The sequence below is a fragment of the Octopus bimaculoides genome, chromosome 18 (assembly GCF_046866305.1).
Source record: "Octopus bimaculoides isolate indiv1 chromosome 18, ASM4686630v1, whole genome shotgun sequence".
NCBI classification, from domain to species: domain Eukaryota; kingdom Metazoa; phylum Mollusca; class Cephalopoda; order Octopoda; family Octopodidae; genus Octopus; species Octopus bimaculoides.
In genome coordinates, this window is record NC_142945.1 from 16,972,016 (window position 1) to 16,998,902 (window position 26,887).

At 36.8% G+C, this 26,887-nt stretch overlaps 1 protein-coding gene across 4 annotated transcripts in view; it reads left to right on the forward strand.

The window, feature by feature from the left end:
- LOC106873556 (KICSTOR complex protein SZT2) overlaps nt 1–26,887 on the forward strand; it is a 188,185-nt gene that overhangs the window by 112,109 nt on the left and 49,189 nt on the right. For all 4 annotated transcript variants that reach the window (XM_089365841.1, XM_089365843.1, XM_089365842.1 and 1 more), the window contains exons 34-49: nt 663–875; nt 2,057–2,343; nt 4,905–5,049; nt 6,128–6,221; nt 7,763–7,871; nt 8,190–8,354; nt 9,354–9,453; nt 9,856–9,932; nt 10,661–10,710; nt 11,951–12,068; nt 13,714–13,838; nt 15,214–15,378; nt 16,950–17,031; nt 22,256–22,423; nt 24,951–25,154; nt 25,784–25,917. In XM_089365841.1, coding sequence (XP_089221967.1) covers nt 663–875; nt 2,057–2,343; nt 4,905–5,049; nt 6,128–6,221; nt 7,763–7,871; nt 8,190–8,354; nt 9,354–9,453; nt 9,856–9,932; nt 10,661–10,710; nt 11,951–12,068; nt 13,714–13,838; nt 15,214–15,378; nt 16,950–17,031; nt 22,256–22,423; nt 24,951–25,154; nt 25,784–25,917 — 2,236 coding nt within the window. The remainder of the gene's footprint in view (nt 1–662; nt 876–2,056; nt 2,344–4,904; nt 5,050–6,127; nt 6,222–7,762; nt 7,872–8,189; nt 8,355–9,353; nt 9,454–9,855; nt 9,933–10,660; nt 10,711–11,950; nt 12,069–13,713; nt 13,839–15,213; nt 15,379–16,949; nt 17,032–22,255; nt 22,424–24,950; nt 25,155–25,783; nt 25,918–26,887) is intronic.

Sequence of the window (26,887 nt, forward strand, 5' to 3'; positions counted from 1 at the left end):
TGGTGGCGCATGACTTTCGAACGTTGGGCCTCACAGAGGCAATGACGAAAAGACCGAGACCTCTGGAGATATGCTGTGATTGTTGTTGTTGTTGTTGTTGTGTGTGTGTGTGTGAGGCAGTGACTGGTAGAAACGTTAGTGTGCATGATGGCAGTAAGGAAAGTACCCTTCAGCTGAAGTTCTAGCCTGAAAGCTTACAACAGAATGAACTCTGCTAAAGGCACCTAAAGTGTCAGATGTTGCTGTTGTTGGTTGTGATGGTGGTGACAGTGGTTAGTGGCATTGATGGTGGTGATAAACTGATAAACTATTTAAATCTACCACCTAGTTGCTTTACTGGCAATATATCCCTCCTCACTTCTGTTATCTAGGTAACCTAATTGGCAGCAGAGGAAAATGTCCTGAAAGCATAGTAGCCACATTAAGAATGAGGTCGGGAAAATTCAGGGAGTTTTTACATCTGCTGGCAAAAAGAGAAAAGAAGACATTTATTCTCTTCAAGTGAAGGGTAGATACATGCGTACATGATACATGTGTACATGATACATGCATACAACTTTGGTAGCGAAACTTGAACATTGATTGCAGAGGATGTGTAAGCTTTAGGTGTGGTACCTGTAGATATTGTTATTGATTGTGTCTTTAATTTTTTCATTGTTTAGGGATTATCCTCAAGAATGGAGAGGAAGTCCAACAAAGCTGATTGATAAACGAGAAGTTGCTGATGTTTCCATTCATCTGACCAATGAAAAAGGACAAAAGGAAGTTTGCTGTTTGTCACCCGAACGTGTAGCACTACTCAATAAAGTCGACACCCAGAGTTTACTGAGTGACTACGATGAAGGAGTGTTGAAACGCTCATCCAGCTTTGGCGGGTTTGTAAATTCTTAGAATATATCTTTTATCTTTTACTTGTTTCAGTCATTAGACTGTGGCCATTCTGCGGCACTAACTTGAAGAGTTTTTAGTCAAACGAATCAACCCTAGTACTTTTTTTTTTAAACCTGGTACTTTTTCCATTGGTCTCTTTTGCTGAATTGCTATATATTTTCCTGTTTTTCTCATTTTCCAGAAACTTTAAAATTATTTCAGTGGCAAAGACCAGAACAGTAGCATACCTGATGTGATTACAGTATTTAGTTTTAAGTATCTTTGTTTTGGGTTCAAGTTCTACCAGCCCCTGTGTCAGTAAAATAGTCACTAGTAAAAATTATACGATCCTCTTAACAAATTTTGCTTTGCCTAAGAAAGAAATCAGTATATTTCAGTTCTAAGAAATGAAGAATTTAGTATATATGCCATTGGTAATGGTGCTTTGTTTTTCAATATTTTTGGACAAAGTCCCTCTTCAGGGTAAGAAGAATGTGGATAAAAAAAAATGGGAAGTCAGATGTGGCCCATTTTATGGAAATCATTGATGGTCAGATTTCCATTGTGCAAGCTGCCAAAACTTTGTTTTCTCATGCATCTTAACCTTTTAGCGTTCAGATTACTCTGTCAAATGTAATGCTTATCTCTTTGGGGCAAGAAAACAAAATACATCTTAATTTATTTTACTTCTCATAGAAATTACAGATTTCTTGATTGTTTTTTTTTTTTTTCAACAATGAAACTTCTATTCATCATTCATATTCTTTCATATCAATTGTTTACTGGTTTAAGCAGAATCATTTGCATATCAGACAAAATGCTTAGCTGTATTTCTTCTAACTCTATGTTCTGAGTCCTAATCTTGTTGAGGTCAACTTTGACTTTCATCCCTTCGGGGTTGATAACATAAACTCTAAATTGCTGGCCTTGAATTCTGCAATGGACCAGTGTCCTGTTTAGGGAAAATATTATGATCTTGGCTATTTATATGTCATGGAAACCAAGTCAATCAGCTTTATTAGTCCTGGGGTCAGAGAAAAATAAAAAAAGCTAGTCTAGTACAGAATCATATTTAATTTGTCTTCTGTGTCACTGTATTTCTAAAAAAAAGATTCAATCTGATTATTCAATTGCAAATCTTGGATTTAATTTCATTAATGTTTGTATTTTCTTTATTCCACCACAGCTTTGATGCTGAGGGCAGTCGGCGAGCTCAGTATCGGACTGTTGCAGGGTCAGATAAATCTTTGTCAACCATTGAGTCTGCCTCAGCTACATCAACTTCAGTTGCCATGACAACATCTGTTGCCAAACACTTAACGAACTCACCGGCAGCTCAACTAGCATCCAGAGCCAGGCATTTTTCTGCCCCAACAGCTGCACAGAGAAATGCTATGGGTGCCTACAGCCAGCCTTCTACTATGCCTGCCACACCATCTTGGATATCTTCACGTGGTAGTTACACAGAAGAAGGTTAGATATTTTTCATACTTTACTTATCTTTTATCTTTTACTTGTTTCAGTCATTGGGCTACGGCCATACTGGGGCACTGCCTTGAAGGATTTTCTTGAACAAACTGATTCCAGTACTTATTTTTTTTTTGTGAAGTTTTCTACTTATTCTGTCAGTCCTTTTTGCTAAGCTGCTAAGTTACAGTGACATCAACTTAGTGTCAGGTGGTGAGATGGACAAACACACACACACACACAAAAAGCTTCCACACAGTTTTCATTGACCAAATTCACTCACAGGGTATTGATCAGCTTGGGATTATAGTAGACACTTGCCCAAGGTGCCATGCAATGGAACTGAACCCCGAACCACAGGGTTGCAAAATGAGCTTCTTAACCTCACAACTATGTTGTATTTATTTATCGACAATTACTTTCAGTTTATGTTCACATCTTGATAATGATCGTACTTACGTATCATCCGAATTGATAATTTAAAAATTTAATCTCCACGACAATGTTGAAAAAAATTTATATCCTAATTCAAGTATTTAGTTTTAAATTTGACGACTGGCACCCATGCCAACGTCGTCTCCCTCATTGGACACGAAACTCAGCTTGCGAAGATTTATTGGGGCAAGCGAAAGCGAAATTGTGATGGCATCTGTGCCCAGCGACGCCTTTCTGGCACTTGTGCCCGCGGCATGTGTAAGGATTTTTGAGCGAGATCGTTGCCAGTGCCCCTGGACTGGCTCTTGTGCGGGTGGCACATAAAATACACCATTTTGAGCATGGCCGTTGCCAGTACCGCCTGACTGGCCTTCGTGCGGGTGGCACGTAAAAGCACCCACTACACTCTCAGAGTGGTTGGCGTTAGGAAGGGCATCCAGCTGTAGAAACTCTGCCAAATTAGATTGGAGCCTGGTGTTGCCATCCGGTTTCACCAGTCCTCAGTGAAATCGTCCAACCCATGCTAGCATGGAAAGCGGACGTTAAACGACGATGATGATGATGATGATTCAGAATGTACAATGGGGTGCTGAAAAGTTCCTGGCTTCAAGAGTATTGTGAAAGGCCTGGTTGGTGGTTCAGTCTTCTGAGTTCTTTTTATAGGGCTTAGAAAATCTGAAGGACTGCTGCAACAAACGTGTAAATCTGAGAGGGGAATATGCTCAATAAAATCATAATTAACTGATCTTCCTGTATTTTCTTTTACCCAAAGCCAGGAACTTTTCAGCCCCCCGTTCTGTATGTTTTTGATATTGGAGTTGGCTTTCTATACCAAAAGCTGATGACATTGACAATATCAATTCAAAGTTATTATTCATTCTGCAAATTTTAGTTTGTGGATCTCATGCTAAAAACTTCCTTATAGATAATGGTTCAGATTTTACCAGTAGGGGCGTAAATGAAAAAAATTGTCCTTGTTCCCCACTCTGGAGCCCCAACTTATAACTGGCTGTGTGCAAAACAGTCCTCCTCTAATTGCAAAGCAGTACCTTTCAAAGTTTGATCTTGGGACTTATTAATGAACATCGCAAGAAACAGATGTATTGGAAATTGAAGTCGTTTGAATTTGAAGGGCATGTTGGAAGGTATTAAAGGTAATCGAAGAATAAAAAACATCTTCACCTTTTCCACAGATAGAAATTATTGTGGCGGCTATGACATTTCTTATTAATTTCTTCACAACAAGCTTTGTGCCATTGTACAACTTTGTTTGAGAAGAGTTCTGCAGAAATATGATTGAACCACCTATTTTCCATTGAAAGCAATGAGGAGGAGCTACTTGTGGCTCCAGTGAGTTTAAGAACTGAACCGGGTAATTGACAATTTCCAAGTCATCAAGAACAGAGTTTATAGATTTGTTTGTTCATTTCCTGGTAAAAACTTTCTTGAGTCTTTCATTTAAATTATTCACAGTAATGTTCTTTGGTGCCATGATTCCTCTTTCGCACAACCGTTGTCAATGTCATACTATATTTGTCTAAGAAAAGCTATTTGTATTTTTGTTTGTTGTAATACTTAAATTCAATAAATTACAGTATGTTTAGTTATCTCCTTTAGACCAGTCATCTATTTGAGAAATGCGGTTGGCAAAGGACCCTGTAGCTCCTTTAGGAGGGCACCTGGAGACTCCAGGCCACTTCTTCCGTTGTCTTTGGCATAAAATTTTACACAAGAATTAGCTTTTAGTTTTTATATAGATGCTGTAATCTTTCTTGCTGTAAATAGACAGACAGATACATGCATACACACACACACACACACACACACAGACTTTCATTTTTATTATATATACATGCACACACACGATTGGCTTCATTCAGTTTCTGTCTACCAAATCCACTCACAAGGCCGAAGCTATAGTAGAAGACACTTGCCCAAGATGTCATGATGTGAAATTGAATCTGGGACCATGTGGTTGGGAAGCAAACTTCTTATAACACAGCCACACCTGCGTCTATATTTATTGAAATTAACTGAAGTAAAACTTTTTTCTCTTGTTTACTTGTAATAAATAACTAAGGCAAAATTTCAACATATTCCTTGATATGTTTTATACATCCATTACTTTACAGCTGGTTATGAAGGGGACTCAAGTGACTCTAACAACGATGATGGAGCTTTCTTTAATGACACTGGTGGACAACGATCATCCATGCCAAACTTTTGGTTAATATTACGTGTAGAAGCCAAAAAAGTCACAATATATTATCATTCTCGGTAAGTTTGAATGATGTAAAACAATTTCTATTACTTTACATTGCATTTCAATTTCAAATGCTAGCATTCTAATAATTTGATGTGAAATAACCATATAGTAAATTGAAATAAATAAGAAAAACAAATGCTTGAAATATGTCTTTTACTTGTTCCAGTCATTAGAAATATGGCCTTGCTGGGTGCACTGCCTTGGAGGATTCTAGTTGAACAAATCAATCCTAGAACTTATTGTCTTTAAAGCCTGGTACTTATTTTACCTATTTTTTGCCAGACTGCTAGTTTATGGGGATGAAAACAAAACTTATGTATGTGATGTATGTATGTATATATGTATGTATGTATGCATGCATGCATTTATTTTGGCATTAGGAAGGGCATCCACCCGTAGAAACCATGCCAAATCAGATTGGAGTCTGGTGCAGCCCTTCGGCTTTCCAGCCCTGGTCAAACCGTCCAACCCATACCAGCATTCACTACATCAACCCCATAAGTGCTCTGAATAGATCTTGATGCCGCACTTGCATTAACACCGTTATGAAACTCGTAGAGTAAAACATTTCTTATGTGATCTTTAGATGGGACAAACATGGTGGTAAAATTTTCTGAGAATTATGGCCAGAAGTTAGATAATCTGAAAGAAAATAGTATAAATTAGACACGGAGATATCTTAAAACTATAAGAAGAGGTTAAAAAATTGATAAATTCGCTCTGAAAAATTCTTTCTAGAAATCGGACATTACTTTTGCACCAACCTGATATATACATACACGCACACACATACATACATAGTGGTTTCCTATTATCAGTTATACTCCCAAGGCAGTAGTTCAATCAAGGTTATAGTAGAAGACACTTCTACCATGTTACCACCCAGCAGGCATGAACCTGAAACCACAAGGTTTCAAAATAAACTTCTTAACCACACATCCATACTTGTACCTATGAGATTATTTCAATTATATTTAGCTACAAAATATGCATAGATAAAGAAATTTTGGATTTTATAATTCCAATCAATATTTGCTGCCTTACATTTCTTTGCTGTTTTGTTCAGTTTTGTTTCCTCTCATCTTACAGGAAATACAAAGATTTGTGTGTCACCCAAAATGTGAAGCTGTTAGTAACTGATGTCAGTGAAATTGTTATGGATACCTGCAAGCGGGTGAACCAAGTCAGTCATAAATAATTATTATTATCATTATCATCATCATCATTATTATTATTATTATTATTATTATTAACGGTGGTGAACTGGCAGAATCGTTAGTATGCTGGGCAAAATGCTGAGCAGTATTTTGCCCGTCGCTACATTCTGAGTTCAAATTCCACCGAGGTTGACTGGGGTCAATATAATCAACTCATCCCCTCTTCCAAAATTGCTGCCCTTGTGACAAAATTTGAAACCATCATCATCATCATCATCATCATCACCACCACCACCACCACCACCATCATTATCATCATCATCATCATCATCATCATCATCATGCAAAATACTTAGAGGCATTTTTTTCCAGCTTAATGTTCTGAGTTCAAATTATACTGGGATTGACTTTGTCTTTCAACCTTTTGAGGTTGATAAAATAAGTACCAGTTGAACACTGGAGTTGATGGAATCGACTACCTCCACCCTTAAAATTGCAGGCTTTGTGCCAAACTTTGAATCCATTATTATTATTATTATTATAACGAAGGTGGTGAGCTGGCAGAATTGTTTGTGTACCAGACAAAATGCTTAGTGGCTCTTTGCATTCTGAGTTCCGGCATTCCCGGCTCTTTGCATTTTGAGTTCAAATTTTGTCAAGGTCAACTTCGCCTTTCAGCCTTTTGGTGTTGATAAAATAAGTACCAGTTTAGCATTGGGGTTGATGTAATCACCTTACCCCAACCCCTAAAATTGCTGACCTTGTGTCAAAATCCAAAGCAATTATTATTATTATTAATGAGAGAGCATGCCATCAAAGTGACACTGGGGTACAAATATACGAAGCCCAATATACCCATCATGACTACCCGCCTGTAATTGGTACACTAGGCACATGCATTGCAACTATATGTGTGCAACGTGGTGATTTCATATCAAGATAAACAGCGCATGACTGTGTTGGTGGAGCCCATTTAGAATTTTCTTCGGGTGGAGTAGCCCATCCCGCTCAAAAGGACCCCTGAATAAGGATTGTCTAAGGATGTTGAACAAAACACCCATATTACCAGAGGTGAGTCATTCAAACCCCCAAAGAATTCCTCTCAATACATGGCTATGATGTTCCCTCACTACTTCTGCTTGTGATCAGAGATGCACATATCATCAGCCACCAAGGGACATGCTCAACTGGTTATGGTCAAACTACTGACAAGCAAATCTGTCGTATTGAGCAGAATATTTATTGTAACCCATCTTTTACACCCAGACAAAACATGTATATGATAACACTTCCAATCAGAAGATCAAAAGTCATAAGAGCCAGTACCTGGTATTATTATTGTTATTATTATTTTTTTTTTCTTTTATTTGGTATATATTTTGCATTAAATGATTATTTACTATTGAATGAATTTTTGTAGCTTGTCTTGTGGCAAATGGGGCTTGCAGCTTGATAAGCTGGTTTTGAAGCTTGCCTTGTGCTGAATAAGTTTGGAAACTTGTCTGATGCCAAACTTGTAGTTTCACAAATAATCTTGTTTTCTGCCCTCTTTTATTCACCGTTTCAGTTGTTTCTACTTCATGATCTCTACACAACACATAGCTGTAATGTGTTGCTTGTCCCTGAAGCAGATGAAGATGTTTGCTGGACTAAAGATAGATATGCAGGCCGAACAGGTTAGTTTTAACTCTTTAGCACACAGATTTCACTGTGTAACAAAGTTTTTATTTTTTTTGTTTTTGGTCAGTAAGTGTTATTTCCTCTTTGCTTCTATCTAGAAATCAAAGGAAAGGACTATTATTCCCTTCAAGCCACAACACTGCAATAAAGGCTAGCCCATTTTGTGGAGTGTCTATGTAATGTCTGTCTGTCTATTGTATATTTGTCTAATATCCAATGAACACCTGTGTGATAAGTGTCTCTGATTTATGACCATTTTCCTTTGCTTACATGTGTTGGATATAAAACCTAACGCATGCTATTTTCATTTACAGATCCAGAAGATGAAGAAGAGGATGATGAACAACAAAATTATGGCTATTTAGCAGATACACGTAGTTTTTTGCCTGGGCATTTTGCTTGTAAATGTATATGGGAATCCCATTTTCAGTTGCATCCCCGTTTGAAGAATTGTGCACCACGGAGCAATGTTTCTACTGGTAAATTCAATTCTTAATTCTAATCACCATTTCTGTTGCTAATGAAGAGTATTAAAGTGTATAGATTCGAATGACTAATTGATAGGGACAGAGAGGGAGAAACTATGACTGTCTGATTATTCTCAGCCTAAAGCCGTAGCTCCAGTGCTTGTAAGGAGATGGATTCCACTAAAGATATCAGATTATAAAAGTATAATGTAACTGTTAGATTGTTACATGTAGGCACAGTTATATGCATAACTCTTTTGCTGGCAGAATGATATTTTGGCTGCAAGTGGTAAACAGGCAGGGCAATATTTTGTTTATTCTTGCCATAGCTCAATGTAAAACATTCTTTTATTGGCTGGTCATTGAATACTGAACGTTAATGTGTCAAAGCATCACTAGATGGCCCTACTGCATACATTCCTGTGAAATTCCCAGGATTTGCATATCATTACAGCATATTTTTAGAATGTTATATTTATAAATTTAAATGCTCCAAAGCAACATCGTGGAACCCAGTGGTTCACATGATTCTGTTCTCAAAATGTGTCTTTCATTCAGTGTAGACAAAATGTTTGTTATCTCAGGAGAGTCTGATGGTAACAACAACAATCTGGGTCCTGGAAGTGATCTTGATTTGTCCTATTTTTATGTTTCGGGTATCATTTCAGACGACAAAATGTGATGCATGTGCAAATGATATAAATAATGATGGTATGCATGTTTATAGTTGTGCTGTGTCTAGTAGTGAAAATGAGTTGCATGATGATGGTGGTACCTCTGACAATAAGATGATACCCTTACAGATAAGTGGTAACGTGTGGTAAGTGATGTCAAAAAAAGGCAAGCTTCTTGTTATATATGATTTTGTTGGTCAAGATGAACCTGTATGGACACCAACTGAAGCTCGGCCTGTTGATTTTTTTGCTGATTCTAATTCATTTATTATTTGGTTTAGGATTGTATCTAAATGTTACATAGAAAGATTGTCAACATCTTACTTTATTTTCATAGGTATGCATGCCCTACGGTCCGTGTTGCATAAATTTTCTGTGAATAACAGAAAAAATATGTTTGTTATCAAGGATAAATTAGACAATTATTTCTATGTAAGGTAAGAATTATTTTATTTTGTTTTCTTCTTTTCTCTTCACCTAATTGCTTCTCTTCTTTCATCTTTTACTTGTACCAGTTATTGGACTGCAGCCATGCTAGGGGTACTGCTATGGAGGGTTTTGGTAACAACAAATCAATCCCAGTACTTATGTTATAAGTCTGGTACTCATTCAATCGTTCTCTTTCACTGAGTTATGGGGATGTAAATAAACCAACACCAGTTAAGTGACGATGTGGGGACAAACAACTAAACTGAGTAAAGCAATGTTCTTCATTCAGCATCACATTTATTTAGCTTTACTAAGATTTGAACTTGTTATCTTTGTGTTAGCAGCTAAGTATATTCTGCCACCTACACCTCTACTATTCAATTAAACAAATAAAATACTTGTTTTTACAGATTAAATGAAGGTAAACTAAGTTGCAGCTCTGATGATTTGGGAAACAGTCGGCAGGATTATGACTGCTCATTTTCAGGTTTGTTTCATTAACTAACTATTTAATTAATTAGCACTGCTAAAAATGATGGTTTCTAATTTAGGCACAAGGCCAGCGATTTTGAGGGGAGGGAATTTGTTGAGTACATCGACCCCAGAGGAATGAAAGGCAAAATTGACTACAGCTGGATTTGAATTTAGAATGATAATTGATGGAAAAAATACTGCAAGGCGTTCTTTTATGATGTGCTCTGACAATTCTGCCAGCTTACTATCTTAACATTTCTAAAATAATCCTTTTTATTATAGGCCCAACGCCTGAAATTTTGTTGGCTGGGGGTTAGTTGATTATATTCACCCCAGTGCTCAACTGGTACTTATTTAATCAACCCCAAAAGGATGAAAGGCAAAGTCAGCCTTGGCAGAATTTGAACCCAGAATGTAGGGATGGAAGCATTTTGTTCAGCATGCTAACGATTCTGCCAGCTCGCCACATTAAGCACTACAAAAAAATATTCACACGGTTTCTGTTTATCAAATTCACTCACAAGGCTTTGGTCAGTCTGGAGCCACAGTAGAAGACTCTTGTCCAAGGTGTCTCGCAAGGTGCCTCAACTTCACATCCATACCTAGACAATTCTCAACTTATCCATACCTAGAAAAAACAAAATATTTTTGTTAAATGCACAAAAATACCTAAATGGTGATGTGGCCCAAGGTACATGGGAATATTTCATTGATTTTTAATCTGTCTGTTTTATATTTCAGATTACACAACAGTTTCACCAATCCTTAATTCAAAGAGAGATGATGATGAGGTTGGTAAAGAGATTCCATATCGTTTTACCTTTTACTTGTTTCAATCATTAGATTGTGGCTATGCTGGAGCACCACCTTGAAGAATTCTTAGTTAAATTAATTGATCCCAGCACTTCTTTTTTAAAGCCTGGTACTTATTCTATCAGTCTTTTATGCTGAACTGCTAAGTTACAGAGATGTAAACTACCCAACTTGAATTTTTTTTTAGTAGTGAGGCCCACTTGATGATGAGCCATGTCGTTTGCAGCTCAAAGAAGATTTCCCATGCTTGATTTAGAATGTCTTTCGGTGGGAAGACATTGGAGAAAGAGAGAGAGAGAGAGATGCTTGGGGTGGGTAGGGCGAATGAGTGACCCTGTAAATATTGGTGGAAGAATTGTGAGAAAGGAGAAAGGAAGGCTTGTAACAATAGAAATAGAGAGAAGGAAGAATATGAAATTTGAGGAGAGAAAAGGGAAGGAATAAGACTGAGGTGGTGAAAAGAGTGGGAGTGGAAGGGGTAAGAAATTTAAAAGTAATGGAAGATGGAGGAAAAGAGAGGGACTGAGGTAGGGGTGTGCATTGGCCAGTCTGCACCGCAGTAGCACATCCATCTCTTAGTTTTTTTAAGCCACTACAGTTCCTCCAAAGATGCTCTTTGTTGAGTGTCCAAGGTAGCTGGTATATTTACTGGGAAAAAATTACAGTGCTCAGAGTAAGCCCCATTGTCTTGCATACAAGAAGGGAATGAGGAAAAAAATAAAAGTTAGCCCTTTAGCATTCAGATTTCTCTGTCAAATGTAATGCTTATTTATTCACATTGATTTAAATTACTTATGCATTACCTTGTAACTTTGAGATTTCAATGACATGATTGTTTATTTTTCGAATAATATTGTAGGGTAAGTGTGAGAGGCCAGATCTGGCCAGTTTGAAGATAAAACAGGTCGATTACTATGGATGGATATGGCTGGTTTAAATGCTAATGAGTTAAACGTTTTTTTACTAAGTTTTTACTAATACTGGTTTCAGCCAGAGACTGAGTCCATGCTGGGGCATTGCCTTTAGAGATTGTAACAGTTTCTTTAGAATATCTAAAGAATCTTGATATTCTTTAGAATGTCAATGAAAATCAAAGAACATATTTTTAACTAATGAACTTAACTGTCCAACTGTTCTGCTTAAAGCATTGAACTCGTATTTCATTGTATTAATTTTTAATTGCATATTCTTTATTCTTCCATATTTTGTTCCTCTCAGGAATCTTCCCGGTCACTTCGAGATGTCGATTCATTATCCGTATCCTCTTTGGGAAGTTATGCTGGTAAACGTGCAGAGGAATGTATAGTAATGTGCATTCATGGCATTACACAAGCAGGTGAGAGCTTTGGTTTATAAAGGCTGCTGCACTCAAATTATAGTATATCATCATCATGATCATCATCCTTTAACATCCGTTTTCCATGCTGGCATGGGTTGGACAGTTTGACCAGAGCTGGCAAGCTGGGGGGCTGCACCAGGTTCCAGTTTGGTTTGCTTGGTTTCCGCAGCTGGAGGCCCTTTCTAATGCCAACCACTCTTTGGTGTGTGTGTGTTGAGCATGAACGCTTTTACATGGTGCAGGCACAAGAGATTTTTATGTGGTACCGGCACAGGGCTCTTGCAGACCAATCCTCTTCATCAGGGGAAGTGGCCTTAACACTTCTGCTGTGGTGTGGAGGACGAGTCTTCTTGATTACAGCAAGGCACCAGATATCTCGCTCCTTTGTCATCTCTTACATTCTTTGTCTCTACTTTCTCTGTATCACTACAGCAGGAGTATTACCTTTATCATTGGTATCATTTTTTTCAGATATACAATGTGTGTTCGTTATCATTCAAACATACTTTAGCCTTCAATATCTGGTATAAAGCCACCCAACTCTTTCAAATACACTTCCAGTAAGTTGGTGGGTGGGGGAGAGGTGTTTACTTTTCCTTTCCTTATTTTGTCTTGCAAGTTAATCACTGACCACACTAGTGTCAGTGTCATGAAAAGAGCATTCAATACACATTATGATGTAGCTGGGGTTTGGAAGAGCATCATCATCATTGTTTAATGTCCAGCTTCCATACATGCATGGGTAGGATGGTTCACAGGAGCTGGCCAGGTAGAGAAACTACCCTATACTACTCTGTCTGTTTTGGCAGGGTTTTTACAGCTGGCAGCCCTTCCTAGCACCAACCACTCTGCAGAGTGAACTCTGCTTTTTATGTAGCAATAGCACAGGTGAGGTTAGTTTTGGCATGGTTTTTACAGCTGGATGCCCTTCCAAATGCCAACCACTTTACAGTGTGGACTGGATGCTTTTTACGTGGCACCAGCACTGGCAGGGTCACCAAGTAACTCACAAAACAAGGAATTATGAGAGGGGCAGGGGCATTTGAGGAAGGGAACTCGTGTCAGGGGATGAAAAGTTAGGGGGTGACAAAGAGACGGAGAGGCAGAAACAGGTTTCTTGTTATAATGGATGGGGCATTGGAGGAGGTTTATCCAGTATCAGATGATGAAAGGTTAGAGTGAAACAGAGAAATAGGGAGGCAACCAAAGCTGACATTAGTGCTTGATGCAGTTCTTCAACTGGTCAGACCTTGTCAAACCATCCAAACCATACTAGCATGGAAAAACGGACATTAAATGATGATAAATGTCAATCTACTTCATATCACTCTGATGGTCTTTGGACCATTAGTGGCCCACAACAAAATTTTCAGTGGTCCAAATCTGTCTCAACAAATTCCATCTGGAAAAGTAAATGTTAAATCATGATGACGATGACGACGGTGATGGTGATGGTGATGGTGATGATGATGATGAAGACTGCTCAGGTGAAGGAGCCTCATGCTCATGATGAGCAACATGTTCTACTTTTTGCTAAAAGAGATTGTATGAATTGTTCTTGGAAGGAAGCTACTAAGAAATTTAACTCTCTTTTCTAATAGTTACTCAAGCTAAATAATACTTTTTCTGTTTTCTGTCATAGGAGCTGAAATGAAAGAAAACCTCATAAAAATGCTGCAAAACAAACTTGATGATAAAGTATTGGACATCATTTCTGTGATGCTAGACAGGAATCCTAAATGTAAACTCAGTTTCCAAGATGTCAGGGTAAGAGGATTTGTCTTTTATTCTGTGTCATGTGCAGCTACTTCTAGCTTGCAGCTACTTCTAGCTTGCAGCTACTTCTAGCTTGCAGCTACTTCTGTCTTTCCTTACTCAGCTTATATGTCTGCTGTCTGTCCCCTCTTTTAACCTTTTCTAGCGAGTTGTGCAATTGAACACTGAAGTACGCCCCATAAAAAACATCTGGGCTATTACTGGGCCAGATGTTGGCTCTCACAAAAAAATGGCACCTTCTCACCAAGGAAGGCCTGTGTTGTTTTTGACCTATGGCATGATGCAGAATCCTGGATAAGCACCACATTGTCAAGCCCAAACTTCTGCTCCATCCAAGGTAACAGAGAGTTCTTCAGGATGTCCAGATACTCCTTTGTGCCGGTCTTCAAGCCAGACTCAATGAAGTGTGGATTCATGACACTTCCATCACTCACCATGGCTCCAAATACCATTACAGAAGCAAGATTCTTAGTCTCAGACACAGAGGGGACATCAGAAGGGTTGTATGCAATCACTCGAGAATTTTTGTGATTCACTTCAGTGTCCACAGTGAACTTCTCATTCACAAACACGAGAGTTTTTCCTGCACTTTGATGCTTGATGAATGACAAGCTTTGGGCATCTCTTGGCTCTAAGTGCTTTTGCCTTGGCTGTTAGGAGGTGTCAGTGTTGTCGAGCATAGCTAGTCATGGTTCCTGTTCACAGCTCTGGATATCATGGAAAGGGACACATTGTGTTTCTTTGCAAGAGTTGTCATGGATGTAGATGGGTTGGCTTCAATCGAGTGTTTGAAACCAGCGAGAATTTTTAAATTGTGCTTCGAATCACGTGTTTTTTTTCTATCAATCTTTCCCTTTTCTTTAAATTGTTCAGACACACAATAAACTGTTGCTTTTGGAAGTTTTGTGAACTTAACAATTTCATTGGTAGTGTGCCTGGTGCATGCCAAAACAACAATGGTGGAATGATTCTGTTGTTCCATGACTTTCTGTTGTCAAATCAGTTTGCTATTTACCTGAAAAATAAAGAGGAGGATTAAATTTTCATGCAAGTAAGGTTTTGTTAAAAAAATGGCATGTTAAACCCACTAATTCAACTGCTTAAAATTGGTCTCAATTGATCTGCAAGACACTGTATATATTACATCTACACACTACATATACAATGAGCTTCTTTCAGTCTCCATCTACCAAATCCATTCATAAGGTTTTGGTCGACCCAAGGCTATAGTAGAAGACATTTGCCCAAGGTGCCATGCAATGGCACTGATCCCAGAACCATGTGGTATATTTGGTTTTGCTTCTTGTTTGTTTATTTGTTTTTTTGTTTTTTTTTTTATCACTCTCCCTCTCTCTTTTTCTTTCAGTTCATTCAAAGATATAAAGAAAAACCCAAAGATACCATCTATCTGACTGTTCCTAACAGCAGTTCAAAACACTTATTTGCACTGAGTTACTATCTGAAACAGAACTTGTTACACTTTGTCAATATACCAAATTATGTAGATAATCACCCTTCGAAACACTTTATTGTAAGTATCTATGTTTATTTATTTATCTTTTATCTTTTACCTATCTCAGTGATGCTGGGGTGCCACCTTCAATTTTTTAAATTTTTAGTCAAATGAATTGACTTGTTTTCTAAACCTGGTACTTATTATATCAGCCTCTTATGTGAACCACTAAATTATGGGGACACAAACACACCAACACTGATTGTGAAGCGGGGGGTGGGGATAGCAAACACACGCACACACACACACACACATATACAGTAAGGCGGCGAGCTGGCAGAAACGTTAGCACGGCAGGTGAAATGCTTAGCGGTATTTCGTCTGCCACTACGTTCTGAGTTCAAATTCCGCCGAGGTCGACTTTGCCTTTCATCCTTTCGGGGTCGATTAAATAAGTACCAGTTACGCACTGGGGTCGATATAAGCGACTTAATCTGTTTGTCCCCTCTGTGTGTAGCCCCTTGTGGGTAGCAAAGAAATAACACATATATACAGTTTCCATCTACCAAATCCTTTCACAAGGCTTTGGTTGACCCAAAGCTGTAGTAGAAGACAGTTGCCCAAGGTGCCACACAATGGGATTGACTTTGGAACCATGTGGGAAGCAAACTTCTTACCAGATGTGTGTGTGTGCCCTTGTCTGACATCATGTGGTAGTTGTAAATGAACATCATTGTCATACAAGCGAGGTTGATCATTTCTGATCTGTGAAAAACGTATCTAACCATGAGGAAATGATACGTTTCCTAGAAAAAGGTGAGGGTTGGTGACAGGAAGGGTATCCAGCTGTAGAAAAATCTACCTCAACAAATTCTGTTTGACCCATGGAAGCATGGAAAAGTGGATGTTAATTGATGATGATGAAATGAATAATGATGATTGCTGCAGTCCATTCAATTAAAAAAAGGGTATCAGTCTCAGCTGTGGAGTTAGCCCTACTCTGTTCAGTGGGAAGTTGTTCACTCTGACTTGCTTAAATGTCTCAGAATCTGGTATATATCTTGACCAAATGTACCTGTAGATTAACATGTTGGCTGTCATAGTGCTGCTCAAGAAAGTTGGGGATGGTTTTAAAGAAAACTTTTCATTTCTGTCAAATCGGAAATTGCTTGCTTCCATTCCATTGCTGAGACTGAATACAAGCAGATTTAATTTGTATTTAGATATTGAGATATTTAGATGATATTGAACATTAATTTAATATTGTAGCAATCTCTCTTCCCCACTCTCTCTCTCTCCCTCCTTCTTTTCTCTCTCTCTCTCTCCCTCCTTCTTTTCTCTCTCTCTCTCTCTCTCTCTTTCTATACTGAATACAACCAAATTTAATTTGTATTGAGCTATTTAGATGATATTGCAGCAATCTCTATTCTTCTTTACTCTCTCTCTCTCTCCCCATTTCTAGTTTTCTCATACTTTCTGAGAAATTTAAACAGATTTATCTACAATTTTACTTGTGAAATCCAAGCTGTTTTATATTCCAAAATAATTTTCTTTCTCCCTACTTCTCTCTCTCTCTCTCTCTCTTTCTCTCTCTCTCTCATATATATATATATATATATCTACATACATTGTTTATATTGTTATGGTAGGACTATGCAAGCAGTGAACACCAAGAATTAAAAGAAAACCAAGTGTTTCTATACCATCGACCTAGTTCCTCAGGGAGCAAAGGTAAGAACATTTGTTGCTACTACAGTTATTTTTGTTGTTGTTGAGTATACCTAGGATCAGAAATATTCCAGCTGCAACCATACCATATTTTATCAATATCTATGATTACATTATATGATGTTCCTTTCTTTTTTCATTTAATTACTATAAGTATCCTTTGCTCTTTACAGTTTCATCATTATTATTCTGCTGCTCAGCACTGTCAATCATCTTCTATGCCCCACCAGCCCCACCTCTAGCTCCATTCAGTCACTCCCACTCTCTCTTCTAAAACATCAGTGTAGCTCCTCTACAGCAAGAAACCTGTTCAGCTCTAGTCCTTTCTCTCGTACTGTTACCCATCAGAGAGAAATCTGGCTGCTGTTTATTTTTTTCCAACAGGTCAAGTGGCTATATAGAAGCTCCTTTATTTGCTCTGCTAGTACAGTTTTCTTGTATTGATAAAGTTGTAGGTAACTTAGACAGAAAAATCGTGGCCCATTGCATGAATTTCAACAGCATATTTTGCTCTAGCACACACGTGGTTGATGACCAAAGGAGAGGCTGGGAACTGTTCTAATCTGGCCAAATGAAACTTATATATAACCCTTTAGTGTTCAGATTACTCTATCAAATTTTATATATTATTTAATCACTGTTTTTAATTAATCATTTGTTATCTTGGAGCTTGGAGATTTTGATGATGTGATTGCATATTTTTAGAATGACATTGTAAGATAGGTGTTTAAGCATGAAACTGGTAGAATACTTGGGCCAAATATGGCTGGTTTAAATGCTAAAAGGTTAACAGTTGATAAGTCCATGAAACTGAGACTAGGTTAAATCCAACTGCATCTCATGCAAGCAGTCAGATACAGTCATATGGATCAGAATAAACAACAGAGAATTTATAATTAAAGTTTGAAACACAACTTTATGGAGGTTCCTTTTCCTCTGTTGATCAACTCATGAGATACTTCTTGTTCCAATGTACTTAGTTACAATTGATTTTGACTTAGTATAAGGTCAATTTTGTATGGGTAGAATATAATCATCTGAAATGAACACAAGATTTTACTGGTACTTATTTTATGTTGAGCTTTGCAGGATAACAACCAAAATCTGAACTTGGAACTGAGGTTTAAATTAATTAATATTTACAGTGCTTCAACGCTAGTTTCAACACCCAATACCCTGATACATCATCGTCATCATCATCATCACCATCATCATCATCACCATTGTATGTCCACTTTACCAAACTGACATCTATGACTAGTTAATAATTTTCAAACAATTGGAACAAAACATCATTCCTTTTTTTCTTTGTACTGTTTTTTTACTGTTTTTTTTTTTTTTTGACATTGAAGTTTTTTTTCATTATCTTTGCTTGTTTCAGTTATTGGACTGCAACCGTGTTGGGGCACAATTTTCAAAGGTTTAGTCAAACAAATCAACCCAGTAGTTACTTTCAAGTTTTACTCTCTTGGTCTTTTTTTTTTTTTTACTGAACTGCTAAGTTATTGGGACATAAACTCACCAACACTGGTTGTTAGCTAGTGTATGGGTGAACAAACGCAAAGACTACGCACAGACAGATACACACACACTCTGCCTACCAAATCCACTCATAAGGTTTTAGTTAGCCCAGTCCTATGGTAGAAGATATTTGCCCAAGGTACCACACAGAGGGATTGAACCCAGAACCATGTAGTTGGAAAGCAAATTTCTTATAACACAGCCATGCCTATGCTTATATATATATATGCATGTATGTATGTATGTATTTATGTATTTATGTATATATGTATGTATGTATGTGTGTGTGTATATATATATATATATATATATATATATATAGAATCAAAAATATACAATCTATATATATAAAAATGAGAATGTGTGTCTGTCTGTCTGTCTGTCTTTGTGTGTGTGTGTGTGTGAATCCCTAAAACTCGAGAACTACGCAACCAATTTCATTCAAATTTTACACATGCCTTACTTAGGGTTCCAGTTGTCTTTTAGTCAAAAAAAATTTTTAACTTCTTGCAGAGTTCGAGCCCACGGCAACATAATATCTCCTCCACTATTCAAGTATTACGTGTCAAAAGTGAAACAAAAGCACTCATGTCAAATACTTTCACTTTAAAAATGAAACTATTCCACTAACTGAAACAATCACATTTCGATGCTGTAATGACAGATACTTTCACTTTAATGGTGTGTGTGTGTGTGTGTATATATATATATATATATATATATATATATATATATATATATATATATATATATATAGAGAGAGAGAGAGAGAGAGAGAGAGAGAGAGAGAGAGAGAGAGATGTATATGTATACATGTATATGTACACGTATATGTATAGATATATATATATAGATATAGATCTATATGCATACATGTATATGTATACATATGTGTAGATGTATATAAATAGGTGTACATCTAATATGTACACATATATAAATACATACAGATATCTATACATATATACACCCATACATATATATGCACACAAACACACACATTAGTCATTTGTTTTCTTATCCAAAACTACGTCAAAAGTATGAAATTTGGAAATTATATTCTATGCATAATGGCCATAACCCCCATGAAAATTCATATATTTTTGATGTTGATGAAATTTTAACCATACATATTACACACAAATAAAGTAATATTTCTAAAATTTTTTCTTCTTAGAAGTTACAAAGACCCCTTCATGGGGACTTCACACCCACAATTTAGTCATTTTTCCTAAGCAAAGACGAATACAGTTATACCATTGGTAGCTATAGGGTCACCCGAACATAACAGATGAGCATTATTTGTAATTCAACGGTACAACAGTGTAAGACTATCCTTTCAGATATACTTACATTGTAATTTCTGAAATGTGGTGCATAAATTGTCAAGTAAATGAGACTCATCTTTGCCTCCACTGATTCACTTGCAAAGTGTTGAGTAAAATTATTTCGTTGCAGACCTCCTTTGAGTCTTTTTATTATCACTGCGACACATATAGTCCCCAGTTGGTAACATTGATTTCAAGGCCTTCCCAGATGAGTGACTGGTTGTTCTAAGATATTTATTGATTGTAAATATTTTCTGCCCAGTTACCTATCGGTAGAGTGGTCATTTGCAAACTCCAGAGGTGACACTTTCATTTCCCTTTACTCCAAACGTCACACATTGTTGTTTCAATTGGGTCATGCCCTTCCAATCGCTATAGATCCATAGCAGAAATTTCGCCAAATATGATTTTGCCAAAAGCAGAAATTTCCCCAAATATTTTGTCAAAAACGGTGATTTAGCTGCTATTTCTAGCAGAAATTTCCCCAAATATGATTTTGTCAAAAGCAGAAATTTCACCAAATATGATTTTGCCAAAAACGGTGATTTAGCTGCTATTTCTAGCAGAAATTTCGTCAAATAATATTTTGCCAAAAGCAGAAATTTCCCATTTAAGGCTAAAATTAATACCATTATCTTTTAATGTCGTACTATTTGCCTTATGTCTTTGTCTAAAAGAAGACTTATGGTTATATATTCTCTGTTTCACATTAATACTACATCCTATGTAAATATAATTCTCGGTTATTGTACTTATAATGCATCTGTACACTACGTTACGGGTGCAACAATTTCCTAATAACGGACAATGGGACTTATTTCTGCAGTTGCACCTAGTGGTGCTATCAACATAGGATGTAGTATTAATGTGAAACAGAGAATATATAAGCATAAGTCTTCTTTTAGACTAAGACATAAGGCATATAGTACGACATTAACAAGTAAAATTTGGGAGTTAAAAGATAATGGTATTAATTTTAGCCTTAAATGGGAAATTATAAGAAAAGCTCAACCTTATAGAAATAGTAGATATGGATGTGAATTATGTTCTATGGAAATATATGAAATTTTTAAACTTAGAAATAATCCTAATCTAATCAATAATAGATTAGACCTTAGGGTGTCGTGTGTACACTACTCTACTCGCACTTTTAAATTTTTTAAAAAGTAGTTAAAATTATCAAAATATAGTATTTTAACTTCTACCATGGTCATCTTGGGCTATTAATTAGCACATATTTTAAATTGGAAATTGAACCTTTATAACATATATTTCTGATCTCTCACCTTAACATATAATCTTCTTGTGATAAATAAGATTTCAACTTTACTCCATGAAAGATATTTTTTCACACCACTTTCTTAATATGGATTTTAACCCTATATAGCTTATAAGAATAGAAAATTTCATAAGTTCAAAATGATTTTAATTAGTTCCCCTAAATAAATTTTTTTTTTTTTTTAAATGCTTGACTCTAAAAGGATAATTATTATTATTACATTATTTCAGGGCTTGCAGGGATAGTGTCTTGTATGAAATAAATCCCATATATATATATATATATATATATATATATATATATATATATATATATACACACACACACACACACACACACACACACACATACATACATACATACATACAGATGGATTCTCTTGTCATGAACAACAAATAAGGGCTCAATGAAATAAAGCAGTAATTATGTTCTATGGACATGCATGTGTCTCTTGAGGCCTGCTGGTGCCTTGCAAACCTTTTGGCAAATAGAGGCTTTAGTGTGGCTGCGTGGTAAGAAATTGGTTTCCCAAACACATGGCTCCACTGCGTTGCAATTTGGGCATCTAATAGAGCTTCAAGCCAACCAAAGCCTTGTAAGTGGATTTGGTAGACAGAAACTGAAAGAAGCTCATCATATGTGTGTGTGTGTGTGTTTTGGTGTAAGTATTTGTCCCCTCCGACCACTGCTTGACAATTGGTGTTGTGTGTTTACATTCCCCTAGCATAGCAGTGTGGCAAAAGAGGTTAATAGAATAAGCATCAGGCTTAACAAAAAAATATGTACTGAGGTTGATTTTTTTCAACTAAAATTCTTCAAGGTAGTGTCCAGCATGGCCACAAACAAATGACTGAAACAAGAGAAAGAAAAATAAATATATAGACATATGTATATATAAGGGGCTTTTTTGCTCTGCTTCTACCAAATTCACCCATAAGGCATTGGTTGACTAGGAGCTATAGTAGAAGGCAATCTACTATACTAATTTGTTCGAAGTTACTTACCCAAAATGCCACACAGTGGGACTGAGCCTGACACTGTGTAGTTGCCAGTTTTTTTTGTTTTTTCCTTAAATTTATACACTAAATTTCATTTTTAGGAATTGCATGTATTGCAATGGCATTTGTTGATGAACATGAACAAGAAATCAAATTTACTGGATGCCAGAAACCTCTGCAGCTCGTTTACGATGACATGGTTCCACCTGAAAAATACCTTTCCCTCATAGAGTCAGTACTACTTGAAAAATTACCAGCACCAAGAACCGGTATGTTTTAAATATTTGTTGCTTCTTATCAGGTCCTTAGTTTTGCCCTGAATATTGATATAATAATAATAATAATAATAATAATAATAATAATGAACTACTATATTTAACGTGTATAAGGAACCCTTTTTTGTCAAAAATTAGGTTAAAAAAATATGGGAGTTTCTTATACATGGATAGTATTATAATCCCTTACAGAACCTTTTTACCAAATTTTAAGCCCCAAAAATTAGGGGTTCCTTATACACATTAAAATATGTTAATTGTATACAGTGCACTACAACTCATCAGAAGAAGTAACCAAAACTACATGAACAGTACAGAGAATATGTACAGGAAGTGAACAATGAAGTCTTAACAAAAAAAAAGAAAGAAATGGGAGCTGGGGCATCAGGTGTACTGTTGGCAAATTTCAAGAAGCGTAGAAGTTTTGAAGGATGTAGTGTCTTGACAGCTAACAACTGATGCAAGTAGTTTATTCCAGGCTTCAACTATTCTAAGCATGCAAAGATGTTTCTGAAAGTCATGGGTGCTGTGTTGCTTTTTGATTTTATAAGCATGATTTCTAATATTTTATGAAGGAGGGAACAGCTGATTGACTCAGCCTCGTTCATACCTATTACTTGATTGCTATTTCATTTTATCAAACTAGAAAGATGAAAGGTAAAATCAACTTGAATAAGATCAACAGTAAAATCTTCTTAGAGAAGATTACTGATGTTGATGTTGAGAAATAAAAGATTATGAGAGATATATATTTTATATGGATAATCATCATTGTTTTATTGATAATGGCCACTTTTATGTGGCTGTCCTCTAAGAGATGACGATACTGCTATTTAACCCCAGGAAGACATCTCCTCCAGCTGGTTTATTTAGTGTGCTTCTCGCACTCAATATTTATTACAAACAGGAGATAACTCCTGGTACCCTAGTTCTGAGACCACCAAACCAAATGGTTTTGATTTGCGTTGGATCTCCTTGGTGGCGGGTACTTGTTTGTCAGGCATGGCAGGAGGTTAACCTCACTTGCAAGATATATAAAACACAGTGTTATACAATTGCTACTTTAATGTGGCTGTCCTCTAAGAGCCATTGATATTGTCATTTTAACCCCAGGAAAACATCTCTTCCAGCTGGTTTATTCAATGTGCTTCTCGCACTCAATATTTATTGCAAGCAGGAGATAACTCCTGCTACCCTAGTTCTGAGACCACCAGATCACATGGTTTTGATCTGCATTGGCTCTCATTAGTGGTGGGTACTTGTTTGCCAGGCATGACAGCAGGTTAACCTCGCTTGCAAATATGTAAAACACAGTGTCATACAATCACTGATTTTGTAACTAGGAAACTAGTCTGTTAGAAAATCTCTGTTTGAGATAGTAATGGTATAGGAACCACAAAGTAATGATAATGTCCACTTTAATGTGGCTGTCCTGTAAGAGACAATGATACTGCTATTTAACCCCAGGAAGACATCTCCTCCAGCTTGTTTGTTCAGTGCGTTTCTCGCACTCAATATTTATTACAAGCAGGAGATAACAACTGCCACCCTAGCTACAAGACCACGTGGTTTTAATCTGTGTTGGATCTCCTTGGTGGTGGGTACTCGTCCAGTTTTCTATGCTTGCATAGGTTAGTTAGATTTTGTTGAGACAGATTTTTCTATGGTAGGATGCCTTTCTTGTCACTAAACTTCACCTGTCTCAAAGTAAGATAGCATTACCCCTTGGCTGGGCATGTTTTCATGGAATATTGTCTGTACACAAATATGTATCCACATACATCTGAGTAGTTTCCACACTGTTTCTATCTGGCAAATTTCACTTACAAAACTTTGGTTGTGCCCAGGCTATGGCTAAAAGACACTTGCCCAACATGCTGCGAACAACAGTGTGAACCAGAACACTTCTGAACCATATGACTATGTCTACACCCAACCCATAAATACAAACATACAAAATTCTTTGAAAGAATATATATTATTCCCCTGTTGAACCAATTCTTCCTGACTATGAGACATTTTGGTACAGCCATATTGGTGCCACTTATTTGGCATCATTAATATGACATTGATTTGGGTTTTTAATGGTTCTCTTGTACTTCCTCACTCTCCGTCTCATCTTCTCTCACCTTTCTCACCTTTCTTTCTCTCTCTCTCTCTCTCTCTCTCTCTTTGTTTTGTGTGTTAGCATATTCTTTGTTTTGTGTATTAGAACAGAGAAAGTGTTTATGTCACTTAGGACATAAATTAATTAATAAATTGTAACGTCTCTCATTTTTTTTAGCTGTATGAATTTATTTTTGCATGCATGTGTGCATGCATGTGTGCATGCATGTGTGCATGCATGTGTCTGTGTGTGCTTGCCCCCAGCACCAAAGAAGTACTGTTGCCAAAAACAGGTACAGTTTTCAGTCAGCCATGTCAAATCATTAATACTCAAACAGCTTCTTGCATTCAATCATCCCAATCCATTTCTTCCTATATTTTATTTGATCTGTAATTTTCTTTTTCTGTTCTCCAGGTTTAAATCGTTACATTCGTTTTCGAATATGGCAACGTGGCAATGCTGATGTACACAATTTACGGGAGAAACTTCACACGTCAATACAGTGCGCTTTGTGTGATGTTATTTCTGAGTTCAAGCTGCTGAATTTTCCTATCTGCCAGGCCTCTCATGATTTGCTACCATCTTTCTCTGAACCTTGTTCTCCATCCGTTGTAAAAGGTATGTTACTGAAATGATTTACCTTCATGCTGTAGGAGTGAATGGTGAAGGCAGAGGAGAGAAAATAGTAATTCAATGAATGACGAATAGTGAGAGTAATAGCCATGACTGAGAGGGAGTGAGAGAAAGTAATAGCAATGAGAAAGAGGAAGTGGCAAAGAGAACATCATGTATCTTCTACTATAATAATCTACTATCATAATACTCTTGTGTATTTCTCCGTCACAACATATGAATGAGAAAGGAAGGGGTGATCCATCGATGGAAGTGGGATGGTGAAAAGTCAATGGTGCAGCTGCTGGCTCTCCAGACCTCAGTCAAACCAACCGTCCAGCCCATGCCAGCATGGAAAACGGATGTTGAATGATGATATACAGTTCCCTGATCTGATACAGCATATATGTATACTTACATGTGTGTGCGCGTGTGTGTATGTGTGCGTGTCCATTTCTCTAGTGTGTTTCAGCCAAGGGTATAAATACCAAAGAGAAAACATGAATACTTGAAAATTCAATTCAGAAAGAAAGAATTATTCCAACTGTGATAAGTATTGAAAGTTTCAGTTCCAAATGTTCTTTCATTTTATTATTATTAATGCATCTATAAATTTGGTTAACTTTTGACATTAGTGAGAGAAAATGAAGAGAAATTGCAAGTCGCTTCCAGGAAGTTAACTATCCAATCCAAGATATCTGCCAAATCCCTTTTCAAAGATAAGTCAAAGCCACCAATTTCAACACCTTCCTCAAAAGACACGACAAAGGTAGGTAACCAAAATCTCCATCAGGATTTATCTTGTACAAAACAAGGATCAGGTTTATCATCATCATCATCATCATCACCATGATCGTTATCATCAAGGTGGCAAGTCTGCAGAATTGTTAGTCTCAGACAAAAAAAAAAATGTCATGTTTTGCAGTATTTATTCCAGCTATTTATGTTCTGAGTTCAAATCCTGCTGAGGCTGATAAAATAAAGTATTAATCAGGCACTGAGGGTCAATGAAATTGACTGAATTCTTGTCAAAATTGTTGATCTTGCACCTAAATCAGAAACCATTATTATTTTATTGTTGTTATTATTATTAGTATTAATATTGAGGATGGTGAGCTGGCAGAACTGTTAGCACACCGGGCAAAATGCTTAGCAGCATTTCATCTGCCTTTATGTTCTGAGTTCAAATTCTGCAGAGGCCAACTTTGCCTTTCATCCTTTCAGGGCTGATAAAATAAGTACCAGTTGAGCACTGGGCTTGATATAATCGACTGTCTCTCTCTCACCAAATTTCAGGTCTTGTGCCTATAGTAAAAAAGATTATTATTATTATTATTTGTTGTTGTTAGTATTGGCAGAATCATGAGCACATCAAATGAGTGATACTTCTAGCTCTTTGCATCCTGAGTACAAATTCAACATTGCCCTTTCATCCTTTTGAGATTCATAAAATTAGATTAACTGTCAAGTACTGAGGTTGATGCTATCAACTAACCCTCATCAACTAACCCTCAAAACTGCTGGCCAGGTGCCAAAATTTGAAATAATTATCATTATTATTGTTAAGGTGGCATGCTGGCAAAATCAGCACACCAGACAAAAAAAAAAAAAAATACTTAGTGCCATTTCTTCTATCATAAAATTCTGAGTTCAAATTCTACTAAGGCCAGCTTTGCCTTTCAGTCTTTTGGGGTTGTTAAAACAAACACCAATTGAGCACTGGGGTTGAAGAAATTGAA